Source organism: Brienomyrus brachyistius, chromosome 18 (assembly GCF_023856365.1).
Source record: "Brienomyrus brachyistius isolate T26 chromosome 18, BBRACH_0.4, whole genome shotgun sequence".
NCBI lineage: Eukaryota > Metazoa > Chordata > Actinopteri > Osteoglossiformes > Mormyridae > Brienomyrus > Brienomyrus brachyistius.
This window is the reverse complement of record NC_064550.1, coordinates 18,349,392-18,370,353: the sequence shown is the minus strand read 5'-3', so window position 1 is coordinate 18,370,353 and position 20,962 is coordinate 18,349,392. Positions and strand designations below refer to the sequence as shown.

Sequence of the window (20,962 nt, the reverse complement as noted above, 5' to 3'; positions counted from 1 at the left end):
GTATTCATCTCATTGATTTCACACGTACTAATCTTACATTCCGATACATAATAAATAGAATTCCTATTGGTTAAGGGCATCGACGGTCAGCCGTCTGCTCAGCCACACTAGATGTGACGCCAAGACCTGTTGCTACACATATCAGAGAGGCTCCTAAACAGGTTACCTCCAGATGGATATAAAGTGGTAAAAACAATAATTACCTCTGAACAAAAGTGTCAGCAGAGCAAATAAACGTAATGGGGAAGCAGAAGCAGAAAAGATCTGCAGATCCTGTACAGATCCTGCATCCCTTCAGGGGTCGATAGACAAAGGGTGCAGCCCGGCAGTCGATAAACAAATCTGACACCCAGAGTTACAGAGCAGTGTGACGGATCATGGAAAAACACACACTGCCACTGAGGCGTACGGAGCACCCTGAAGTACCAAAGAAGGAGAAGTATGGGGAAAAAAAGGTTAATTTACTTATTTATTTTTATTTCAGCTAAAAAGTCATCAATAACAACAAAGAGTTTTCAAGGCTAATTTATTTTTGTAAAAAAAACTGTATGGACAGAAGAACAGACATGGAGTGGTGTGGCGTTTATAAGACCGTGCTGATCAACACTGTCACTGAACGTAAAATGAATTTGGAACAATTCCAAAACCAATAATAATCCCCCCCCTCCCCCCCCCCGCAGAGAGTCCTGCGTAGGCTGTGGCATGTGGAGAAGGGGTCTCAGCTTAGCTTTTGCAGACCCAGTCCTGCCCTCATGCAGATTTCATTCACTTTCAGGAGCTAAACTGACAGCTGAAGAGGCAGTGAGAAGATCCTGGGCCACCATGACGTTGGGTGCCGACCAGCACACATACTGTCACACATACCTGTTTGCAGACACAACATGGGTTTCCATGGTTACAGTGAGATCCCCCCCCCCCCCCACCAGTGTGGCAAAATCCCCTGCATTCTGTACTTCAGCAATTCGTTTCTAATTTGCGTCTTTCTGCATCCAACTGGACTTACACTTTAAAACACAATCTGAGGCGAGTCATTGGGTCAAACACTTTGGTGGTACGGAATCAGACTATGGGGGGGGGGTCAGAGTGTGACACACATGGCAAATGTGAGGGCGGGGGGGGGGGTGAAGGAGGCTGCTATTTCCTCTGCGTCGGTGGAGTACTGCTGTGTTTGAAGCATGCGGTTCACACCCAAGAAGGACACTTCGTCTGGGGTGGGGGCACAGGCCTGTTAGAACAGATTTGGGTAGAATCGCAGGCCCTCCACCGAGTCATCGCGGCACAGGTGTCCCGTTTTCTCTGCCAGCAGCAACCTGAGGGGGTGGGGGGACAGGACCAGATCTTTGACATATAAACAAGAATTCTTAGGAGGAATCTGTAAGGTGGAAATCAGTGTTACCCTCCCTGGGGCAAACAGGGATTACAGGTGAAATGACTGAGTCTGGGATTTGAACCAGCAACCTTCTGATCCCACGCACAGCAGTGTAACCCACTAAGCCATGCCCTGCCCCCAAAGCAAACTATTTTACTTAATGACATATATATATATATTAAAGAAAAGCATTATATGTACTGCTGTATTAGTACTTTATCACTGCATGTACTGAATTCAGTATTCCAAACCAGTATTACATCGCACTGCAGTCTTCCTTTCATTGACAAAATCCGGTCTAAACCATACACTCACCTCTCCTTAGCCAGGAGAACAGACAGACCCAGCAGCTTGGCAAACTCCTCTGAGGTCAGGGAGCCTTTGTCAGACACCTGCCAGGAGGGGGACACAAGGAAGGTGAAGTATGTGTCTCCATGGGCGGCTTGCAGTAGCTGAACCCCCCCCCCCCCCCCCCCGGTCTGTGCAGGTGCACCTACATAATGATCCACAAATAACTGCTCAAACTTATTTAAACGGGGGGAACTGGAGCGGCTTGAAACATTATTGTAAAACTCGGCCTTTGGACTCAAGTTAGACGGAAAACTGGAAAGACACCAACTGATGAGCCCAACCCACAGCCCCTTCTACCAAAAACAACAAAAAAATCACATCAATAAAGACTGTTTTTGTTCCATAGGCACATCTGGAAGCGATCTGCCCTCCCTGAAGGCTGCCCCTCCAGCCTGTGTAGGGTCTCCGCCTCGGGGCCAGTTATGCAAGAATTTGGCATGTGGAGGGGCTACCCAGACGCCGTCACATCACACCAATTTACGCTATTTAAATGCTCAGCTGACACACAGCCTCTGCTCTGCGTCGGAGGGGAGCACAGACGCCTGAAAGCGGCTGCAAACGACAGAGACCGGTCATGAGTTCACGTCTTCAGCCACCATGTTGCTTACTGCTCGTGGTCCATATCAGAGTTGAGGTCTGAAGGAACCGCGGCGAGAGAAGGCCACCGGGAAATTACCCTCACATGACTCGGTGGGATTTGCTGCCATTAAAACAGGATTTCTGACCGGGGCCGTAAAAAAGAGGCAGCAGGTCGCTTGGTGGTTAAGGATGTGGACTTTGAGCTTAAAAACTGCTCTGGTCCTGGAGCCCGGAGAGGGTCTGTACTGCACCCTTGAGCCCATAAACGGTGCAAGAGTCACTCCTTAGTGTCAGCTGAGCAGAGACAGATGAACCCCGGCTGAGTCGCTGAGCGCCCCCCGCAGGCGGCAGGTGGGAACTACGCTCTGGAAGCGGACTCACATTATCCAGAGCTGAGGCGATCATCTCCTCCTCGTTGTGGGACTGCAGCTGGACCACCATGACGCCGCTGTCGAAGATACGCAGCCTGGAGAGCGCATGAGACAAGACCCACCCACGGTGAGCGAGGTACAGACCCGACAGGGCCGGGGGAGGTGGTCTGGGCGCGTTAACTGATTACATGCTAATATAAGACATAACATTAATGAACGAAGAGTGATTCTCTCCCTGGCAGCATCTCTAAGGGAAGCTGAATTTACCGGCTCTGAAGGCCAACCAACTCCTATATTGTAGCAATTAAATACACGAATCCCTAATTGTTTGTATTTGTAATTCTCACGCTGCCATCGGCTCTCAGCTCCATGGAGAGGCGAGGAGACGTCACACGATTTTTCACATGAAACAAACAGGGTGTTTGCTTTCAGATTTTACTACTATGATAAATGTTATTAACGACGTGTTTGCAGAATTCCGTATTAAGGGACACGGGGAGCATCTTATTAAAGAAACTCTCACAACATCCGTTTCACTAAAGGGTGCGATTTCACCAGGGTTACCATACGCTAAAATGCTACAAATCCAATAATGCTACCAACATCTCGGGCGGGAAGATTGTCTTCACCAGGATACCATAGACTTCCTGTTTTCTACTTAAGATGAAAAGTCCGTATTATAGCATTGTTCACAAAAATCCTGTTACCGCCCCCCCCCATCCCCCTTAGGAAATTAAGCTGTAGATTGTGTCTGGGAGAAACAAGTAATGGCAAAAATCTACCACGATCCAAGTGCAGTACAAGGCATTTACAAAACAGTCAAAGATTAGTTAAAATAGTAATATTTTTCTTGTTGCTGTTGCTTAATGATGGTCTTGAGGGGATCAGGGCTGGACAGGGTTTCTCAAAACAGGATGCGATACAGGATGTGGCCAGCGGATGCCTCGGGCTGGGCTGACACCCATGTGACCCCAGCCCCGCCTTGGCCACCAGCACCCATCGCCCCACGGCCCCGGCCCATACCTGAGTGGCAGCTTCAGGGACTCAAACATCTTGCAGGCGTTGACCAGATCTTCCGGCGAGAGCAGCTGGGAGGCGGGAGGACATGGAGGGGTGTCACCAACGTGTTTGCAGTTATAATGCAGATGCTTCTGCCTGTAACAACTGTGTATGGGTCTGTGTGGGTGCAGAACAGTGACCTATAAATATACCGAAATACGTCGGAGAATCATGCCAGGAATGAGAAGGAACTTACTAGTAGCATGGACCCCAAAAACAAGCAGACAGACAGATATTTAACACAGAGGCACACTGGTGTGTTCATGACTGAGAATCTGTGTGACAGGTTTTGGAAAATAGCCCAGATGTTTTATTCAGAAACGGAACGACAGCAGATGATAGGAAACCAAAAGCAACATCTGTCGGTCTGGGTCGAGGTCGTCAGGAGGAGCCTCCCGCTCCATTTAAGTCCAGAAACCCAAACACGGCCCCCACAAACACACCATCCCTACCCCACCCCGGTCCTCTCCTTTCTCCAGATGGCTTCAATACAGCCAATGAAATCCACCGAGAAGACAGATCAGGGTCAGCTCTGATTAGCTGCCCCATGCTTGCAGTCTGCAGATCGCAGATGATGTGGGAGACCTGTGATATTTGTCCGGCCGTCCAGCAGAGTCACATCCTATCTGTGGGCACTGTGCTGGAGTAGCAGTTGGCTTCTGGACAGAACTGACCCACCTGTCACAGGTGCATAGAGCTTCTCACAGACATAGAAGATAAGTGCATTTAGCAACATTCCTTCCTTCTGTGCATCTTGCCACTCTTACGCCCCTGGCCCCCATTACATTACCAAACAAAGAGAGCAGACGAGCCCCCGCCGGTCTTTAACGCAGGCTCACCTCCATGCCCCGGGCCCGGTTCACCAGGCAATAGACTTCAGTCAGGGCCATCATGCCTCCTCGCTCCTGTGGACAAGACACCCATCGCCTGAAGGTTCCCACCTTCCCCAAACGGCCTGCTTGAGACCAAGGAAATCTTACACCCTGCAGGGATCCTTATTAGAGCGCTGCCCATAGAGGGACTCATCTGGACTGTGTAGGAATTGATGGCTTAGCATGTTAGCATCGAGGCTAAGCCAACAAATTCATCAGCTGTCTACTCAAACGTGTGACTATAAATGTACATATATGTGCCCATGCGAGTCCTGTTGTTACCTCCAGAGGGGCAAGGAGCATGTCCCCAAGCTGCCTGGCCAGCTGCATGTGGTAGTGTGTTCCTGAGCCGTGAGTCTCTCGTGTCACTGGGTTGGCGATGCCCATGCTCAGCAGGTAGGACTTGAACCGGATCGTCTGTTAGGGGTCAAAGGGCAAACAGGTAATACAAGAAAGGGACACCTGACCAGGCCCATTGTGTAGCTCTCTTCTAGAATGTCCCCTTTGGAGATGCTTCTGGCAATCAGGGGACTTCGCAGCATGGTGATGTAAAAAAACAACCAGATGGGCTTAAATATCCTTATTTCTGGGTCAGCAATCCAGCTGCATACTTAGACCCCAGAGAACCTATTAACTTCGAAAAGCCCCGTTACATAATTAGCGAATCCGCAGATCTTATGGCCAGGGCCCCGGGGGATGAAGTGCTAAACTTCTGCGGGGGACCATCTGGGCTGAGACCGGGCCCGAGCCGCTAATCGCAGGCCGTCGTGAGCAGCTGGTGCAGATCCAGCAGGTTCCCGCCAGAAACGCCCGCGGGGGGGGGGGGGGGGGCAACACTTTCCACAAGCGGCGACACCAACTCAACGAGTTCTCCGCCGCAGAAGATGAACGGGCGGGGGCGCTAATGAAACTACGACGGTGAAAACACTCCCCTCTCTGCGTGCGCTATGAGGGTTTACGTCAAGGAGGGGTAGGCGTGTGGTCGGGGTGTAGAGATAGACGCCATTCCAGGTCTATTCCTCTCAAAAGGGAAATAACGGAGCTCAGATCACATGGACAACCTCGATTTCGTTTCAGCACGAGGTCATCAAATTAACTCCAGGCTGCTTGACGTGCTTGGAGCTGCAGCAGTCTGAGCTCGCCAACTCTGGCGCATTGCCCCTCTCCCATTATAAAATGGGTAAAATAGAAACAGATATAAGAATATTCCCAGGTTGCTTAGATTACGAGAGCCTAAACCATGACAGACACACAAGCAAAGGAGTGAAAACCACAGAATTATGTGCCTGAGGTTTGGATGAGAAGGCAGACCACCCCAGGGCGGTTCACGGTGAGGCGTTTGAGGGGTGGGGCCTCTTAATGCGGTCACACCCACCTCATCCTCTGTGATGTCTCCTTGCTTCTCTTTGATTTTGCTTGCAATGGACCGGGAGAGCTCCACCATCTCCTTGGCCTGGAGGCGAAGAGCGCTATTAGGGGAGGGGGGTAATGACGGGTGGCACCCTAACTCATGTGCGAAGTCCCAGGGGGAAAGAGGACTGCGGATGGTAGCGAGGGGCTTCCTTACCTTCTCCATGAGCTTGCTGAGGTCTTCAAAGGCCTGGGAAGAAGGAACAGAAGTGGGAAGAGGGGTTAGATGAAGGGATTCCCCACACAAATCGACCACCAGGCCGCTGGAAAGGCATGATCCGGCTTCCAGGCATGCCTGACATTCCCGAGCGCCCCCCCCACTCATCCATCAAGGGGGGAGTCCTTCCTGAAGAAGTGCGTTAAAGCTGCAGTTCAAGGACATTCTGCGAGAGGCCTACACCACTGTTAACCCTACGGTCCTGGACGTTCTGCACGCAAAACAATGTCGTCACATCAGAAAACCTCTTAAACAGTTATTTTGTGTTGGGGTGGGGGGGTGAGCCTCAGAGTGTGAATGCTGTTAGGATGGGACACGTTTGTTTTCTGTTGTTTCAGCACTGGCTGGTGATGAAGGGGTCGACCTGGGAACAAAGGGAGAGAGGCACCCACCCAGTGCATGCTTCCGGTTCCACACAAAGACCTACTGCTCTCTCCTCTTATCACGCACACACAGCCCTGCCGGCTTAGGGGGGGAGGGGGCTGGTGACAAGTATCCCTGCTTCTCTGGAGGGGGGGATTCCGGTAAGAGAGACGTCCCGGCCCCACCTTCCGCAGGATGTTCTAATGTGAAGACAGTTTTTTGGAGGGGGCAGTCAAATCAATTGCACAAATGAACGAGACACCTTGCTTGAAAACCACAGGGTTTGCTTGCATTACAAACTCCATAGCAGGACGGCCATTAAATCCACGACTAAGGATGGTGTTGTTGTAGGTTATCAGCAATACATTTTTAGCTTAATTATTATTCCAGAGGAAAGGGAGCAGTCAGTGTCTGTTTGTTTCCAGAGAAGCAGACCCAGAGGGTCCCAGAGGCGTTCATCCCCCCCCCCCCACAGACGGCACCAGAGCCACCGTCTGACTTGTGTAAATGTTTTTTTTTTTTTTTTAAATGTGCTTTTAAACATGCAGCAGTGTTTTGCTTTTCAAGACAGACACACATTATTTTGTGATGACAGACACCTCACACGCTAGAAGAAGCTTTTATTTATGCTCCAAACACTACATCTGCTGCTAACAGCAGCATTCCCACATGGGACAAAATTAAATAGTTGTTGAGATCAGTCTGTTTGCTATTTTACTTTCTCATGACTTTTACTTGGGTTCCAAAGACCCCAGGCGGAGTGTGAGAGTCTGGAGATTAAACCAAGGTCTTCCCACACTGGAAGATAGCTAATCAATGAAATATACAACATGGTATGACCCAACCTCTCAAACACTGAAACTGTTCAATTTCAAATCAGCCACATTCTATCACACTTTGCATTTATACCATTAAAATATTCATTATGGGGCACCCATCCTAGAAGCTGACACTGCTGTATTCTCAGCAGTCCAACGGTGACCTTCCAGAGATATGAACGTTCATTTGTTCTTGCTGGAACCCTAACTGCTACGCCCCCTGCTGTACAAACTGTTAAAAACGGCCCAGGGTGAAGGGCCAAGAATAGATCTCATTTCTATGTTTGGCTGTTAAAACATGAAAGGGTGTAACGGTGCTTCTTTACTTCCTAAGTATGCGGCGGCAAAATCATGATGGCCAGTGACCCTGCGTCAGCCTTGCAGTGGCGTGGCGAGTCTGGGCCACATCCCGAGAGTGTGATCACGTCCGAGCAGAACGGGGAAACCCGTGACCTGCTTCACGCAGGCCCAAGTGCCTGACCGCACCTCCTGCCCCACCCTCCGCACGCACGCTCTCTTTCCCTCCACATCGCTGTCTCCACCTCCCTGCCTCTCTCTCTCACCTCGGAAATGTTTTTGTCCATCTCCTTCCTTTTCTCTTCCAGTTTCCTCTCGATGCCCACGATCCCCACAGCCCGCGTTCTTCCTGCCTGTGTTTCCCCAAGAGGAGAGGAAGGAAAAGGTCAGCCCAGGGGACAAACAGCAGCATTCTCCGCCTTCCCTTGGTCACCGCTGCAGCCGTTTGGCCTACCTGACACACCTTGAGATAACAAGCATGCACACCATAAATGCACCATGCATGCACCACATAAAATATAAAAACAAAAAAAAAACTGAACTAAATTATCAGAATGAAAAACATACCAGGATTAAAAAAGAAAAAGTTTAATCGCTTCATGTTTGCCATACATGTCAAAACAGCACCTCTTAGAGGCCTTAACGTGAATTGCACCATCAAGAGAACGCGACACTTAAATAGGAAATGCAAATGGGGGCACAGGTGTTAAAAGTTTAATTTGTGTCTGCCCTGTTCAAGTTAATGTTACAAATGAATCGAAAAAAATAAGCTTCAGCCATTGAGATTCATTATAAATATCAGGATTGTTATCAAGATCAGTATTTATTTATTTTTTTACTATTTTTTCCCCTTTACGGTTCATTATAGAACCCTGGCAATTACAATATGGAGTTAATTTTACAATGTTTTGCTGTTTTGCTTTATAACTGTGACGCCATGAGGCGCATAACTGTCACCTGTGATCCTGTCTCCGTCGGGACAGGTTGGGACACTGGCGTCCTCTCCCATCTCCTCTGGGTCATCTCCTCCGACAGCCTCCTGTAGAACTAATCGCAAACGAGAGTTTCAGGTCCGCCGTGGTTGCAGAGAGCTTCACGCGACAAACAGCACAGAATACAAACCCATAAGTGGTTACAAAGCCCGTCTCTATGACAGCAACTTACCTCAATTTGCCCATGCTCCTTAAACGACAACTTAATGTAGGAAAACTTGCTGCTTTGATAGGGACCAGGATCCTTGTTGGGGGAGGCAGGATGCAAGTGAATAACTATCTTAGCACTGTGGTGAGCAGAGAAGAGACAGTCACAACAATGAGAACTGAACTAAAAATGGTTATAAGACTTTATAGTTACTATATATGTATTTATAAATACTTTGGCCCCCTGGGAGAAATTTTCTTTACGATTCCCCCAGCTTGCTCTCTGTGTCCGACAGCAAGCTGGATGAACGGCAGCCGCCCATAGCGGCACCCTGGGAGCTGGGGGTTAAGGGCCTTGCTCAAGGACCCACAGATGTGCTGAGGCTGGGCTTGAGCCAGACTGTCTGATCACAAGCACCCCCCACTCGCTGCCCCCCTTTCACCCATACTAAAGAAATTACATGCACAGATGTCCTTGAAACACTTCAGTTTACATGAGAAATCTGATTATTAAATTTACTTCTGATAATAAAGCTGATTTAGACACTGAAATGAGAAAGCCAGCTAAAGTGTCCACCTGACGATTTTTGATAATATAGCCATAGTTTGTTACTAGGAGATATCTCAAACTTCGCAGTATCCACAAAGAGCTTGTTTTTAGACATTACCTCTTTCCTATTCCTGCAGCCTGTTCCTCAAAGAATATGATCTGTGACAAAGGAATAGCGATGCAACATTCCTGTTGCACGGGGAAAAGTTTGACAGGGTGAACAGCTTGCCAGCAGAACACGGGATACTTAACTAATCAGTTATAATAGTTAAAGCACCTTATTGCAGTTCATAGAGCAGTTTGAGGTAACAGTGACATACTACAATTCCAATATTTTCAAGTTCCCCCCAAGACCTTACGTGGTTCTTGAGGTCCCTCCAAATAAGACGATGAGTACTCAAAAGGACAACTCCAACATCCAGCTTAGCCTAGTGGTAAAAATTGGAAATTACAGGAATGGCATGGACTGGATTTGAACGCTAATATCTGTTAAAACATCGGCAACAGGTGAATAACGCGTCCTCCCAGTAGGGTTTACACTTTTTACAACACGCCATCAAGTGAAAGATGACTAAAACTGTATATAAACGACTGTTACACATAAAGTGACACGGGCCTGATCTCCTAATTCCAAATACGAGATTTGTTCATAAAGATTATTAACAGTGAGGCGGCATTACTTTTTCATCTCCATCATATAAGCGGACACCTCTTTGCTGGATCACCAACGTCTCGTTCATCTCCAGCAAGCCACTGGACCACACGAACCGGTCCATCGCTGCAGCAGCTCGCCTGGATTTCCACACCTGCCTCCACAGCACATCCGCGTCAGATGCACATCATAGTTTACTTCCCATACGGCTCTCTGGAAATGCCTGTCTAAATATCGCACGTTAAATAGCGTACTTCTGTGGATTAAACGACTAAATTGTTTTATTTTTTAATCTTTGCTAGAAAAGTGTTTACGTTAAGCGTGGGAAATGCACTACAATTAAAAAAAATATTATTTAACTGTATTAGTCATCGTACGAAACGGCACAAACTCATCATCAAAAAGCGACACGGCAGTCGTTGGACCTTAATTTTAAGGGGGGTCCACCCATCCCCATAGCCGATTATTTTTTTTACTTTAATATATAGTTATTTTTGTAAAAACAAATTATAATAAGACAAGTGAGAACATTATGGTACATCCGCATAATCGTAAATGAAATAATCGAGCGTAACTCGTTTTACATGGTTAGATTATTGGAATGTGTTTTTAAATCTGTTACATTCTTGTGTAGTCTTGGCCGTTGGTGTACTCCCTCGATTACCCCCAACACCCACAGCGGAAAAAAAACGCAGCGAAAGGTCGTCGCACCATAATGGGTCACAACAAAGGAAGCCAGTTTAGCTGAGCTTCACTGGGGGGTTTGATTCTCCAGCCCCATTTATTCATTTTACAAGATGGTGACGAATCGCAAAACTCATTGCACGATAAGGTCATGCAAACCGAGTTTCCACGTTTAACACGTCCGCCACGTTTTTTAGTTTTGGGACGGCCAGTTTTCTACTAGGCGGCGGCGTGCTTGCGTGTGTGTGTGTGTGTGTGATTAGCTAGCCAGCTAGCTATGGTTAGTTATCGGTCGCCGATCAACATTAACGATCTGTCTGCATATAGCTACAGGTCCTAATAGTTTTTCGTTAGCGATCGACTCCTGAGCTATTTTATTTAATATTGTAATGATCGCGGGATTTCGCGTGGAGGTTGGTTACGAGCTAAACCAGGATCGCGTGATGCTGTTGGGCTCATTGATTCTGCTGGCGCGCTAGGACTTCTGCTACAGTTCACGTTATTTAGCCAGTTGGCCACCCGGTGGCATTATGCAATTATGTAGGTACATATAGCATTTCATTGCTATTAACTTTTTACCAATCAGTAGAACTACACTGATACAATCTTTTTGAAATCGTGTTCATTTCTAAGCAAATTTACTAACAGTAACATATCAAGATGGATAAAAAGTCTTTTGACATCGTGCTGGACGAAATAAGAAAGGTATTTATGCAAGATTTAATAATTAGTTATTCGATTGTAAATGTCACGTTTTGGGGTTTTGGGATTCTTGTGTTGAAGGTATGAATGTACATTTCATTGCTGGTAATCTGGATGACGCTTGTGGTGTCCCCCCCTCCCGCAGTGCGTTCTGACAGATCAGAGAATCAGGGCCATAGAGCTGGTGCACGGCTATTTCTCCAGCGAGCAGGTAAACTCGGCGCCGGTACCCAGCTGTCGCCTGCCCGCGTAGGTATGAAATGACGCGCCGCTCTCATCCGCTACAGGTGACGGAGATGCTGAAATACTTCTCCTATGCAGAGCCGCAGATAAAGGCCGTGAAAGCTATGCAACATGTGAGCCTGGCGCTTTTATTGTATAATTAACACAGAAAAGCATTTGTAAAATTCTTTCCCTAGTCAATTCATGAACGCATGCAATGATTTTGCGACCTAGATGGACAAAATTTGTGTGGTAATGGATGGAGTCGGAATTGGTGTTGAGTTTTTTTTTTTATATAAAATTTAATGACTAAATCTGAGTTTATTTGAAATATCTGCCATATATTCATGCAGGTGGAACGTGCATCTGTGACTGCACTGAAAATCTGTTTTTTATTCTCCATTTTCAGAAAATGGTTGCCATTCCAACAACTAAGGTGGTGAACATACTCAACTGTTTTACATTTTCAAAGGATAAGATCATTGTTCTGGAGTTAATTGCTCTGTAAGTCCCTGATCCTGCTGGATGATGACTGTTTGCCAAGCTAATATGTCACCTTCGACAAAAGCATGTAGTAAAATTATCGTGCTGAATCTCTAATATCATGAAATTATTTATACAAATGCTCCTCAACTTATAATGGGGTTTATGTCCCGATGATACCGTCGTTAGTTTGAAATATCGTAAGCGGAATATTATATGAAAAATAAGTTACCACATGATACGACGTTAAACACCGTATTAGATGTTTACTGTTGCAATCGCTACAGAGACTGGAAGCATGACTGGGTATCGGTTGAGTGGCATATCGCTGGCCAAGATCAGAATTAAAGTTTGGTCTGATGATCACACTATCACACCATTGTAAAGTCAGAATATCATAAGTTGAACCATCGTAAGATGAGGAGCATCTGTTTTGTTAAAACGAATGTTTATGCACGTATTGCAGTGAGGTGTAGAGCGACACCAGTCTACGTAGCGAGTCTCAGACCTGCTGATTTTTGTGCGACTGCAGGAATATATCTGACGCTCAGAATTACCGACCGGTGGAGGACCTCTTCCGCTTCCACCTGTATGAGAAAAAACGCTGCCGTAGGATTTTGGAGCAGGTGAGACTGAATACCGCTCAGCAGGTCCTTCAAGAAAAGCTTGCTGCTCAATAACGAGGCATTTTTTTTGAGTTCTTCTTAAGAAAATCATGGTGTTACTAGTGAAATGCTTAGACAAGAAGTTGGGGGAGGGGGGAGGCGGGGGTTCAGTTCAATTCCGTTTATTCTTATATAGCACCTTTCACAACAGGATCGTTCCATGGGGCTTTACATGGGTGTGTTGTGATGCATTACAGCGTCATTAAGACAGTATGACACAGAAACGGGGGAATGGGAAGGTGGAGTGATGACAGGAATAAAGCCAGATGATAACGGAGGAGAGGAACCAAAAACTCCCAACCTCTGGGTGTCAAAGGTCAACTGGCCGCCCAACCTCCCTGAGCATGGGTGTAATCCCCCCCCCCCCCCCCCCCCCCCAATAATCAGAACTCAGCCCCTCTAATGTTCAATCCAAAGATACGACCTGCACCCACGATGTTGCAGTTCGTAAGTCACACCAGCAGTGTCACCCTTTCAAGTAAGATAGAGAGCATGGGGGCTCCGAACCAGCATAGACACACTAATGGGCGAGTGTAGTAGATTAAAAATGGCACCGACAGCAGCACCAGCAGCCATAGTTACCGTGTGTTATGTGGTATGTTGCAGGTAAGATAAACCGAAGTTATAGGTTGTCAGTCAAGATTTAAAGACGCAGTATAGTTCGTTCTTAAATTCTTAAATAAAAAGCGTAGCAGTGCTTACTTTGAGGCGATGATGGTGTTCTTTTGTAGTTCTCTGTCTGGGTCTCACAGTCTCCATTGTCCCGCAGGTGTGCAAAGTGGGTTGCAAAGCGCCGGTGGCCATGATCTCGTCCTGTGGGATGATACCGGGAAACCCGTACCCAAAGGGCAGGCCGAGTCAGGTGACCGGAACCTTCCCCGTGAGTACCTGACGGATCAGCTTCCTGCTTCCGTGCCACATACGTCTGCTCTTACGCTCATTGATTGTAAAGTAAAAAGTCATAATTGAATTGAGCTGCAGAATAAAACAGATTTTTCCTTTCAGGCTAATATTTTCATTTTAAATTTCTTGATCTTTGAAATGAAAAGGCTTGTGTGTGTGTGGCTCAGCCAGTTAGCACGCTGTGTCTGTCATCGGAATGCTGCAGGTTCAAATCCCAGCGCTGGCAGAATATCACTGTTGGGCCAAGACACTTAACCTGAAGTGTTCCGCTTTCTCAACTATACATTGTTTAAAAGCATTTACTAAATAAATATAAAGTATTAAATATATGTATAATATAGTACGACAGTAACCATAATTTCAGATATCTAAGGGTTACAATTTATGTGTGGGATTTGAACTCACAACCTTTGCATTGTTGGCGCCGTGCTCTTTTGACTCGGCTGCAGGAGCTACACTAGGTTCAGGTAATTTGTTAATGCCCATTTATACCCATATGTTTGGTAAACATCGGTGTGCCTCTGCCTGTAAAGGGGATGCCGGCGCGGAAGGAGGGGGAGGAGTTGGGCACCGACGGTAAAGGCATCGCAGCCCGGATCCTGGGACCTTTCAAACCGGTGAGGCGTTCATGCGTCGCGCGGCTGCTGGAGCGGTGATCTGGGGGGAGGACGCCGTCATTTGACCATGTGCTCTGTCCTCCACCCCCCCCCCATCCCAGTCTCCCTCCACCTACAACCCCCACAGGCCCGTGCCGTATCCAATCCCGCCGTGCCGACCCCACGCCACCATCGCTCCAAGTAAGGTCACCGTCCTCCCTGCAGTGCAGATCGCTTTGGTTTAACCTTTTTCAGCCCCCCCACCTTATAAATTCCACAGCTGAAACATGAAGTTGTTAAGCTTTGTGTATATGAGGGCCCACTAATCAGTGATGAATGATGATAATGTGCGTTGGGGGGCACCGGCCTTTCACCTCTTTCGCTGGTCTGATGGGATCTGTTGACAGAAAAGCTCTCTGCCCCCCCTTCCTGCTCAGGTAGGAGCAACAACGTGGGCTTGATGCCTGTCGGAGGGGTCATCACTGCCACGGTGCCCCCCCCTCCGTACAGCGCCACACCAAACGCCGCAGGTAGGGGGGTGTCGATGCAGAAGTGGATGCTTTGCCGAGGGGGTGGTGACTGATTGGTTTCAGCCCTTCCCGATACCCACCCCCTATGTTGAGTCACCACCCCCTAAGCTTAACCAGCACTGACAACCTGAGGCTGGCTAACCTTTCCCTGGAGGTTCAGGCAATGCCCAAACGCACGGTGGCGCCCTGGACAGTTATTAGGGCCTTTGTGTCCAAGTGTACAGTGTCCTAAATGGTAACAGGGCCTGGCAAACCGCAGCGTTGGGAGTTGGCCTGACCTTCGCCATGTAACCCGCTGCTGTGAAGCCCCAGGCTGATAACTGGCTACCCGCCAAGCCCCTGCACGCATCAGATGTGGCTTTGCCCGCTGCCTCTTCCGGCCGCACGTCTTGTGTCCTGACCTTCTGAAACTTGATTGACCTTTGACCCTCGAACTTTGCACTGCTCCACATAACGCTGGTCTTCTTGCACATTGGCGCAGCTTGTCTGTGTTTCTGTATGAGTGGATATAAAGGGAGAGGATATACAGACTGCTGAATAAAAGCAAGCAACAAAGTGCAGAGACACAATCTTAAATGAGAGGAAGACAGATTATTTATGCAGAGACATATATATATATTATATATATATATAAAAATTCTGCATTTACGTTTTTGGGAAAGCAGGGTCCCTGAAGCAGTTGGGGGTTAAGGGTCATACTCACTAATCACACAGTCCTTTAAGGTGAATTGAAGAATGAACTAAGCTTGAATAATTTTGGCCTCGAACCCTGAGCCCTGGGGTCAAACATGGTGTGACTGTGCCAGGACTATGTGGCCGGTCAGCTTCCTCCACCTTCCCCTAAATGCTTAGAAGGGTGATGACAGGCGGTTTGTGGAGCTCATGCTTCCTGTTAATGGCCGGATACTATAAACGGACAGATATGTAAGGATCTACACCCTGTGCCACTGTCTTTATATGGAAATTAACTAATGGGGGGAAATGATGATGAAAAGGTGTTTAAAAAGAGATGATGTTCTGAACGTCTGTAACCCCACGCATGTCCATTGACGTCAGCATTTTGTTTAGATTTTAGTTCCTCTGTGTTCATAACCCAGCTGACCCTGCATCAGAAGCCGTTGTAAACTGGGGCTTTCAGAGCAGAGAAGGGCCTGAACATGCCTGGTTTCTTTCCGTCTTGTCTGTGCTTCTAGCTTTTGGCTCTTTCATGCAGCTGGCGAATGTGAATTTATCGCACGTGGGGATCACAGAACATGTGGGACGTTTCTGTGCTGTCAGTGGAGAAGTTTATTGAAGATGTTCCTCGGACTTTGCATGATTGAAAGAGGCATAGAAAGGAAACAAATAATAAATGGGAAATGAAAAATATTCTTTGCTTAATAATCAGAATTGACGATTTCTAAAACTTGCCTCTCGCTTGATTGTAAATCAGGTCTATTGGGGGCAGGATGTGGCTCCGTGGGCTAAGTCTGTGTGCCTGTAATCAGAAGGTTGCAGGTTCAAACCCAGCCTCACACTGCCGGTCCTTAAGCGAGGCCCTTAACCCCCAGCTCCCTGGGTGCCGCTACGGGTGGCAGCCCTTCACAGACAACTTCCTCTATGAAAAAAGAGCTAGTTGTGGGAGGCGTAAAGACAATTTCAATAAAGTATCGATTATTATTATTATTATTATTCCAGGTAAAATTGCCCAGGGTGAGATGGCTGTGGTACCCTGACGCCTTTCTCCAATGGCAACGCTACCCTGATGATGTGTCGTTAGTTCAGAGCAGGACCCATCTTTACTGATCTCATTGTCTTTGCCTTCAGCTTTCTCCCGACCAGCCAATCAGCAGAACAGCACCCCTGGCACGCCAACTCCATCCTCCCACGGCTCCAACCCCCCAACTCCGTCCACGCCACACCCTCCCAATCCTCCGTCCTCCCAGGCTCCGCCCACGACCCCCATCACGCCCGTGTTCCCAGGTCTTGTGCCCTCGCAGAACACGGCGGCCGCTTCTCCCTCCCCCACCTCCTCCTCAGTCATCAAAGGCCCGCCCCTGTCTGCAGGCTCCGCCCACATCGCACCCTCCCCTCCCAGTGGCCACTCCACCCCCGTCCACCAGTCGTTCCCGGGAATCTCCCCCTCCGTCACCCCGACGCCCTCGGTGATTAAGTCCCACACGCCGTCAGCCACCCCTTGTGGAACGCCAGTGCCCAGCGGCGGCTATTCCCCATCTCCCTTTGGTGGCATGTCCCGCTCAGGAACCCCGTCGTCCATGCCGACCCCTACCTCAAGGAGCTCTGTTGACCCCTCCCCCTCTCCAGTAGCATCTGTTGGATTACCCCCTTATAAGGGTTATCCCCCCACCGAGGTGCAGTCAGGCTCCCCTTTCGCAGGGCTGCCCTCCCTAGTCACAAACTCCGCCCAGTCGGTCATCCGCAGTTACACGCCCTCCGCCCCCTCGGCACGAACCCCCACCCCCAGCCAGCCCCCGACCCCAGGCCGCTCCACCCCTGGCCTGCCTGCTTTCTCTACCTTGCCTCCCGGTCCAGCCTCTGCTGCCCCCAGCCCCAAGCCCTCGGGTGTAACTCCCCAGGCCGCTAATCCGGCCTCCTTCTACGGCGAGCAGCATTTGAGTGCCCTGCCCCCTCATGCCGGCGGCGGCGGAAGCGGCAGCAACAGCCCCGTGCCCTCAGCCTTCAAGGGCCCCTCTCGCTCGGGCACGCCCTCCCTCGGCTCGCTGGTGCCCAACTCGGCCGCCGTGGTGCGCTCGCTGAACATGAGCCGCTCAGACGGCTCCCCTCAGACCTCCCTGCCCAGCCCGGTGGCTATGGCGGGCCTGCAGGGCCTCACGGCCGCCCTGGCCTCCCAGCCCGCGGGCAGCCCTGCTCCACACTCCCTGGCAGTGCCCGCCTTCCCCGGCCTAAGCCCGTTCTCCTCCTCTCCGTTCTCAGGCACCCCTCCATGCTCAGCCCCTTCCTCCTCCTCCTCCTCTGCTCCTGCTGCCTCGGCAGCAGCATCTCCTCCTTCGCCTTACGCGGGCCTCCCTCACTCCTCCGCTCCCACCCCAACCCCCTTTGGCCTGGGCCTCACCACGGCCCCCTCCATATTCCCAGGCCCCAACCCTGGCTTCCCAGGGTTTGGGAACTCTGGCCCTCAGGCCGCCGGTAGCCCCGTGCTCTCCCCATTCATGGGGCTGCCTGGATCCGTCTCGTCCGTGGCCACGGTGGCCCCCCTGCCAGCTGCTGCTGTAGCCGGGGTCCCATCTTCCACCCCGGTGCTGCCCCGATTTGCTTCGGCCTTCAGCTCCAACTTTAACCCTGCGCTAGTGCCCCCTACTGGGTGAGTGTGAGAGCTACACACACACATGCACATGCCTTTAATGACTTTTAGGTGTTACTTTACAACATGGAAAATTTTACACATACTAAATTAATTTATAACATTGCCAGCGTGAGCAAAAAAAAAATAAATAGTTGCTTGTGAGCAATCATTTTCCGTGGTCTTGTAATATTACTCACTGCCCTAAGATAAGTACAGGGCATTTTGATTGGATAGGCAGCAGTAAGACATTCAACCTCTGCATTCCCTATCTTTCACTAGCAGTCAGGTGACTCAGTGAAAACCTTTGCTTTGTGTTTCTCGATAAGGGGCAGGTAACCTTCACCTGTCAGAAACTGGTGGTAACTCGCATCGTTAAATGACTCTCTTGTCTTTTATGATTGTTTTCTTACACGTGAGCTATATATATATATAGCTGAGAAGTTTCCTGAACAAAAGCTGTTAATATATTTGTTTATGCTCAGGTTGACTGGTGGCCTCCAGACTCCAGGGGGCGCTGCAGCCTTCCCAGGGTTACTGTCTTTCCCTGCTGTGCCAGGCTTCTCCCCCAGCACCTCCCCGGCGGCCCTCTCGGGGCTGCACAATCCCGCCGTGCAGTCTGCCCTGCTGCAGGTATGGCGACGGTGTTGTAACTGCAGGGGGTGTCTTGGGTACGGCCAGCCAGCGGCGTCACTCATATGTCCCTCTGTCCCATTCCAGGCCCACTCGGCATCTGCCTTGGAGAGCTTCCCATCACAGCCCAACGGCTTCACCAATTACCCACCTGCCCCTGGCCCCCCCTTCCCCCTCCAGCCAGGGATCCATCCGCAGCTAGGGTGGCAATAAATCTGGGCAGTTAAGCTCCTGGTTTAGATGTGTGATTGTGATTTCAGACCCCTTGGACTGATCTGAGAATCTCCTGCCAGAGGAACACTTTTTGTGTGTGTGTGTGTGTGTGTGTGTGTGTGTGTGTGTGTGTGTGTGTGTGTGTGTGTGGACAGAGAGAACGAGAAGGAGGTATAGATTCTGCTATTCACATCATCAGACTGTTCGTACTGCATTTACGTTTAACAACAGGAAAGAGCTGTTGAATTATTAAGTCGAATGGCCCTTTTTAACTACCATTAAGATGAAAACATAATTGTAATGTAATGGACACAGTGACGGGTATTTAAAGAAGTCATGCAGTTGAGGGTTTTTTTTTTAAAAAAAGAAAAGAATTAAAGTTTGACACCCCAGATGCATACAGTGAGGTATGCACAGGAAATGGGCAGAGGCAGTGGCATGATATGTTAGCATAATGTTACAAAACTGAATAGGCTATACTGTGAGTACATTTTCAGGGCAATACTATATTTTAGTATTATTTTAAAATAGAAGTAGCTTTCCCAAAAAACGTGAATATGAACTCGTTTCACCGTAAACGGTTTACCTAGACTTTTTTCTTTTGTTTTGCATTCTCTCTCTACCATCCCTTTTGGGGGGGGGGGGGGTTTCACGTTTTTGTTAGTTCCATGTGGCGTCATTTTTGTTATCGTTCTTTTTTACCTTTCATCACTGCATAAACACCCCTGCACTGGACTCTCACGCCAGCTGTACACAGGGCATCGCGCTGTGTTTGCGTGTCGGGGACTTTCACGCCGTCTGGGTGAGACTGGTGTCACCTTTCTTACTAAACCTCCAGCTACATTAATGTCCAACATGACTATGTACTGTACAGTGCGTTGACTCTGATCTGTATCTGTTTTTTACTGGAAATTTACAATGAACATGACTGTACAAATATACTTGCGGTTTACGGTTAGATTTTAAAAGAATTTGTAACACTTTACAGTGAAGGCACAGTAACTGTATTGAATTTTACTCTCATGGTCTGATAAATTAAAGCTTTCTTGCAGTGTTTTCTCGCAGTCTGTTTACTGTTAAAACGCACCTGAGCCCATTCGGTATCATCTTCACTTGTTAAGTGGAGGGATTTGATGCCTAAATTTGTCTCGGATGAGAATAAGCAGCTAGACACTAGAGATTTTGGACCCCTTGAAAGCATATTGCATGTTGGGTCTTGAGCCCTGACCAATTAAATTATGTTCCAAATATTTTTAGGGCCCATTACTCTAGCAGCGGTGGTTTTGGGGGGACGGGGGAGGGGGGGCAGGGAGCCCATGACAACATGCCCCCCCCCCCTCCCCCCGTGGCCCCCTAAGCTACTTGGGTGTGAAGTAAGTGTATCAGTTTGCATTTATATGTGTGGGCTAAAATGCACTTTGAACTGGCAAAATGCAAATGTAAGCACATTTTCTTGGTGAATGCAGGTGGGGGGGCGAGTAGCTTCAGTTGCTGAAAAGCAAAAACAACAAGAGAAGCAAGATGCTAAACAAGAGATCAGAGCGAGTGAGAGTGTGTAAAGCGTGACTTGCAAGCACTGCAGAAATAGCGATTTTCAAAATTGTCTTTAGCTTCTTAATGTTGGCAATCTAGTGTAAGTAATTCTTGGAGGACATTAAGATTGAATGGCCCCCCTAACAGAAAAACTGACCCCAGTCTGCCGCCCCCCCCCCCACTGAAATTGTCTAGGACTGCCACTGGGTGTGCAAGAAGTGAGCCGCCGTGCTGCTTGTGTTTTCAGCCTCAATCAAGAATTAACAGTGATAATTACAGTGCATATCACACTTACAGAGAATATAACTGCATTACAATAAGGGTCCCATTTGACACTAATAAATGGTAACTTATCAATAAAAGGAAAACTTATTTGTTTTTAATTGCCTATTAATGACTTACAAAGTGTTATGACCTAATTAATAACTTGATGATAAACAAATTATAAAC

At 48.5% G+C, this 20,962-nt stretch overlaps 2 protein-coding genes across 3 annotated transcripts; one reads left to right on the top strand and one right to left on the bottom strand.

Annotated features, from left to right (window-relative positions):
• Positions 1–509: 509 nt before the first annotated feature.
• vps36 (vacuolar protein sorting 36 homolog) lies at positions 510–10,292 on the bottom strand. Its single transcript, XM_048984529.1, has 14 exons — positions 10,076–10,292; positions 9,755–9,823; positions 9,514–9,584; positions 8,871–8,985; positions 8,664–8,753; positions 7,973–8,059; positions 6,169–6,201; positions 5,977–6,054; positions 4,884–5,018; positions 4,569–4,634; positions 3,694–3,758; positions 2,681–2,765; positions 1,685–1,761; positions 510–1,310 (listed from the first exon to the last, which is right to left on the bottom strand). Exons 1-14 carry the CDS (start codon positions 10,169–10,171, stop codon positions 1,229–1,231), a joined length of 1,149 nt encoding a protein of 382 aa, XP_048840486.1. The 5' UTR covers positions 10,172–10,292; the 3' UTR covers positions 510–1,228.
• Positions 10,293–10,606: 314 nt separating this feature from the next.
• proser1 (proline and serine rich 1) lies at positions 10,607–20,035 on the top strand. 2 transcript variants are annotated; one of them, XM_048984464.1, is made up of 12 exons: positions 10,608–11,436; positions 11,579–11,644; positions 11,721–11,789; positions 12,065–12,159; positions 12,671–12,764; positions 13,573–13,683; positions 14,240–14,323; positions 14,425–14,503; positions 14,740–14,832; positions 16,639–18,154; positions 18,619–18,766; positions 18,854–20,035. In XM_048984464.1, the coding sequence occupies exons 1-12, from the start codon at positions 11,392–11,394 to the stop codon at positions 18,977–18,979; spliced, it is 2,526 nt and encodes an 841-aa protein (XP_048840421.1). In that variant the 5' UTR covers positions 10,608–11,391; the 3' UTR covers positions 18,980–20,035. The 2 variants fall into 2 exon arrangements, with proteins under 2 accessions (XP_048840422.1, XP_048840421.1); XM_048984465.1 differs by lacking the exon at positions 14,740–14,832 and having other exon boundaries at positions 10,607–11,436.
• The last annotated feature ends 927 nt before the right edge of the window (positions 20,036–20,962 follow it).

What these genes read in the sequence shown, in the direction of transcription:
- proser1 (XM_048984464.1), top strand. Translation starts at nt 11,392, where the DNA reads ATGGATAAAAAGTCTTTTGACATCGTGCTGGACGAAATAAGAAAG. An exon ending in CCGTGAAAGCTATGCAACAT is followed by an intron (nt 11,790 to 12,064) that starts GTGAGCCTGGCG and finishes CTCCATTTTCAG; the next exon opens with AAAATGGTTGCCATTCCAAC. An exon ending in CCACGCCACCATCGCTCCAA is followed by an intron (nt 14,504 to 14,739) that starts GTAAGGTCACCG and finishes CTTCCTGCTCAG; the next exon opens with GTAGGAGCAACAACGTGGGC.
- vps36 (XM_048984529.1), bottom strand. Translation starts at nt 10,171, where the DNA reads ATGGACCGGTTCGTGTGGTCCAGTGGCTTGCTGGAGATGAACGAGACG. An exon ending in GCTGCAGGAATAGGAAAGAG is followed by an intron (nt 8,986 to 9,513) that starts GTAATGTCTAAA and finishes TGCTCACCACAG; the next exon opens with TGCTAAGATAGTTATTCACT. An exon ending in TCCCTGAAGCTGCCACTCAG is followed by an intron (nt 2,766 to 3,693) that starts GTATGGGCCGGG and finishes TGCGCTCTCCAG; the next exon opens with GCTGCGTATCTTCGACAGCG.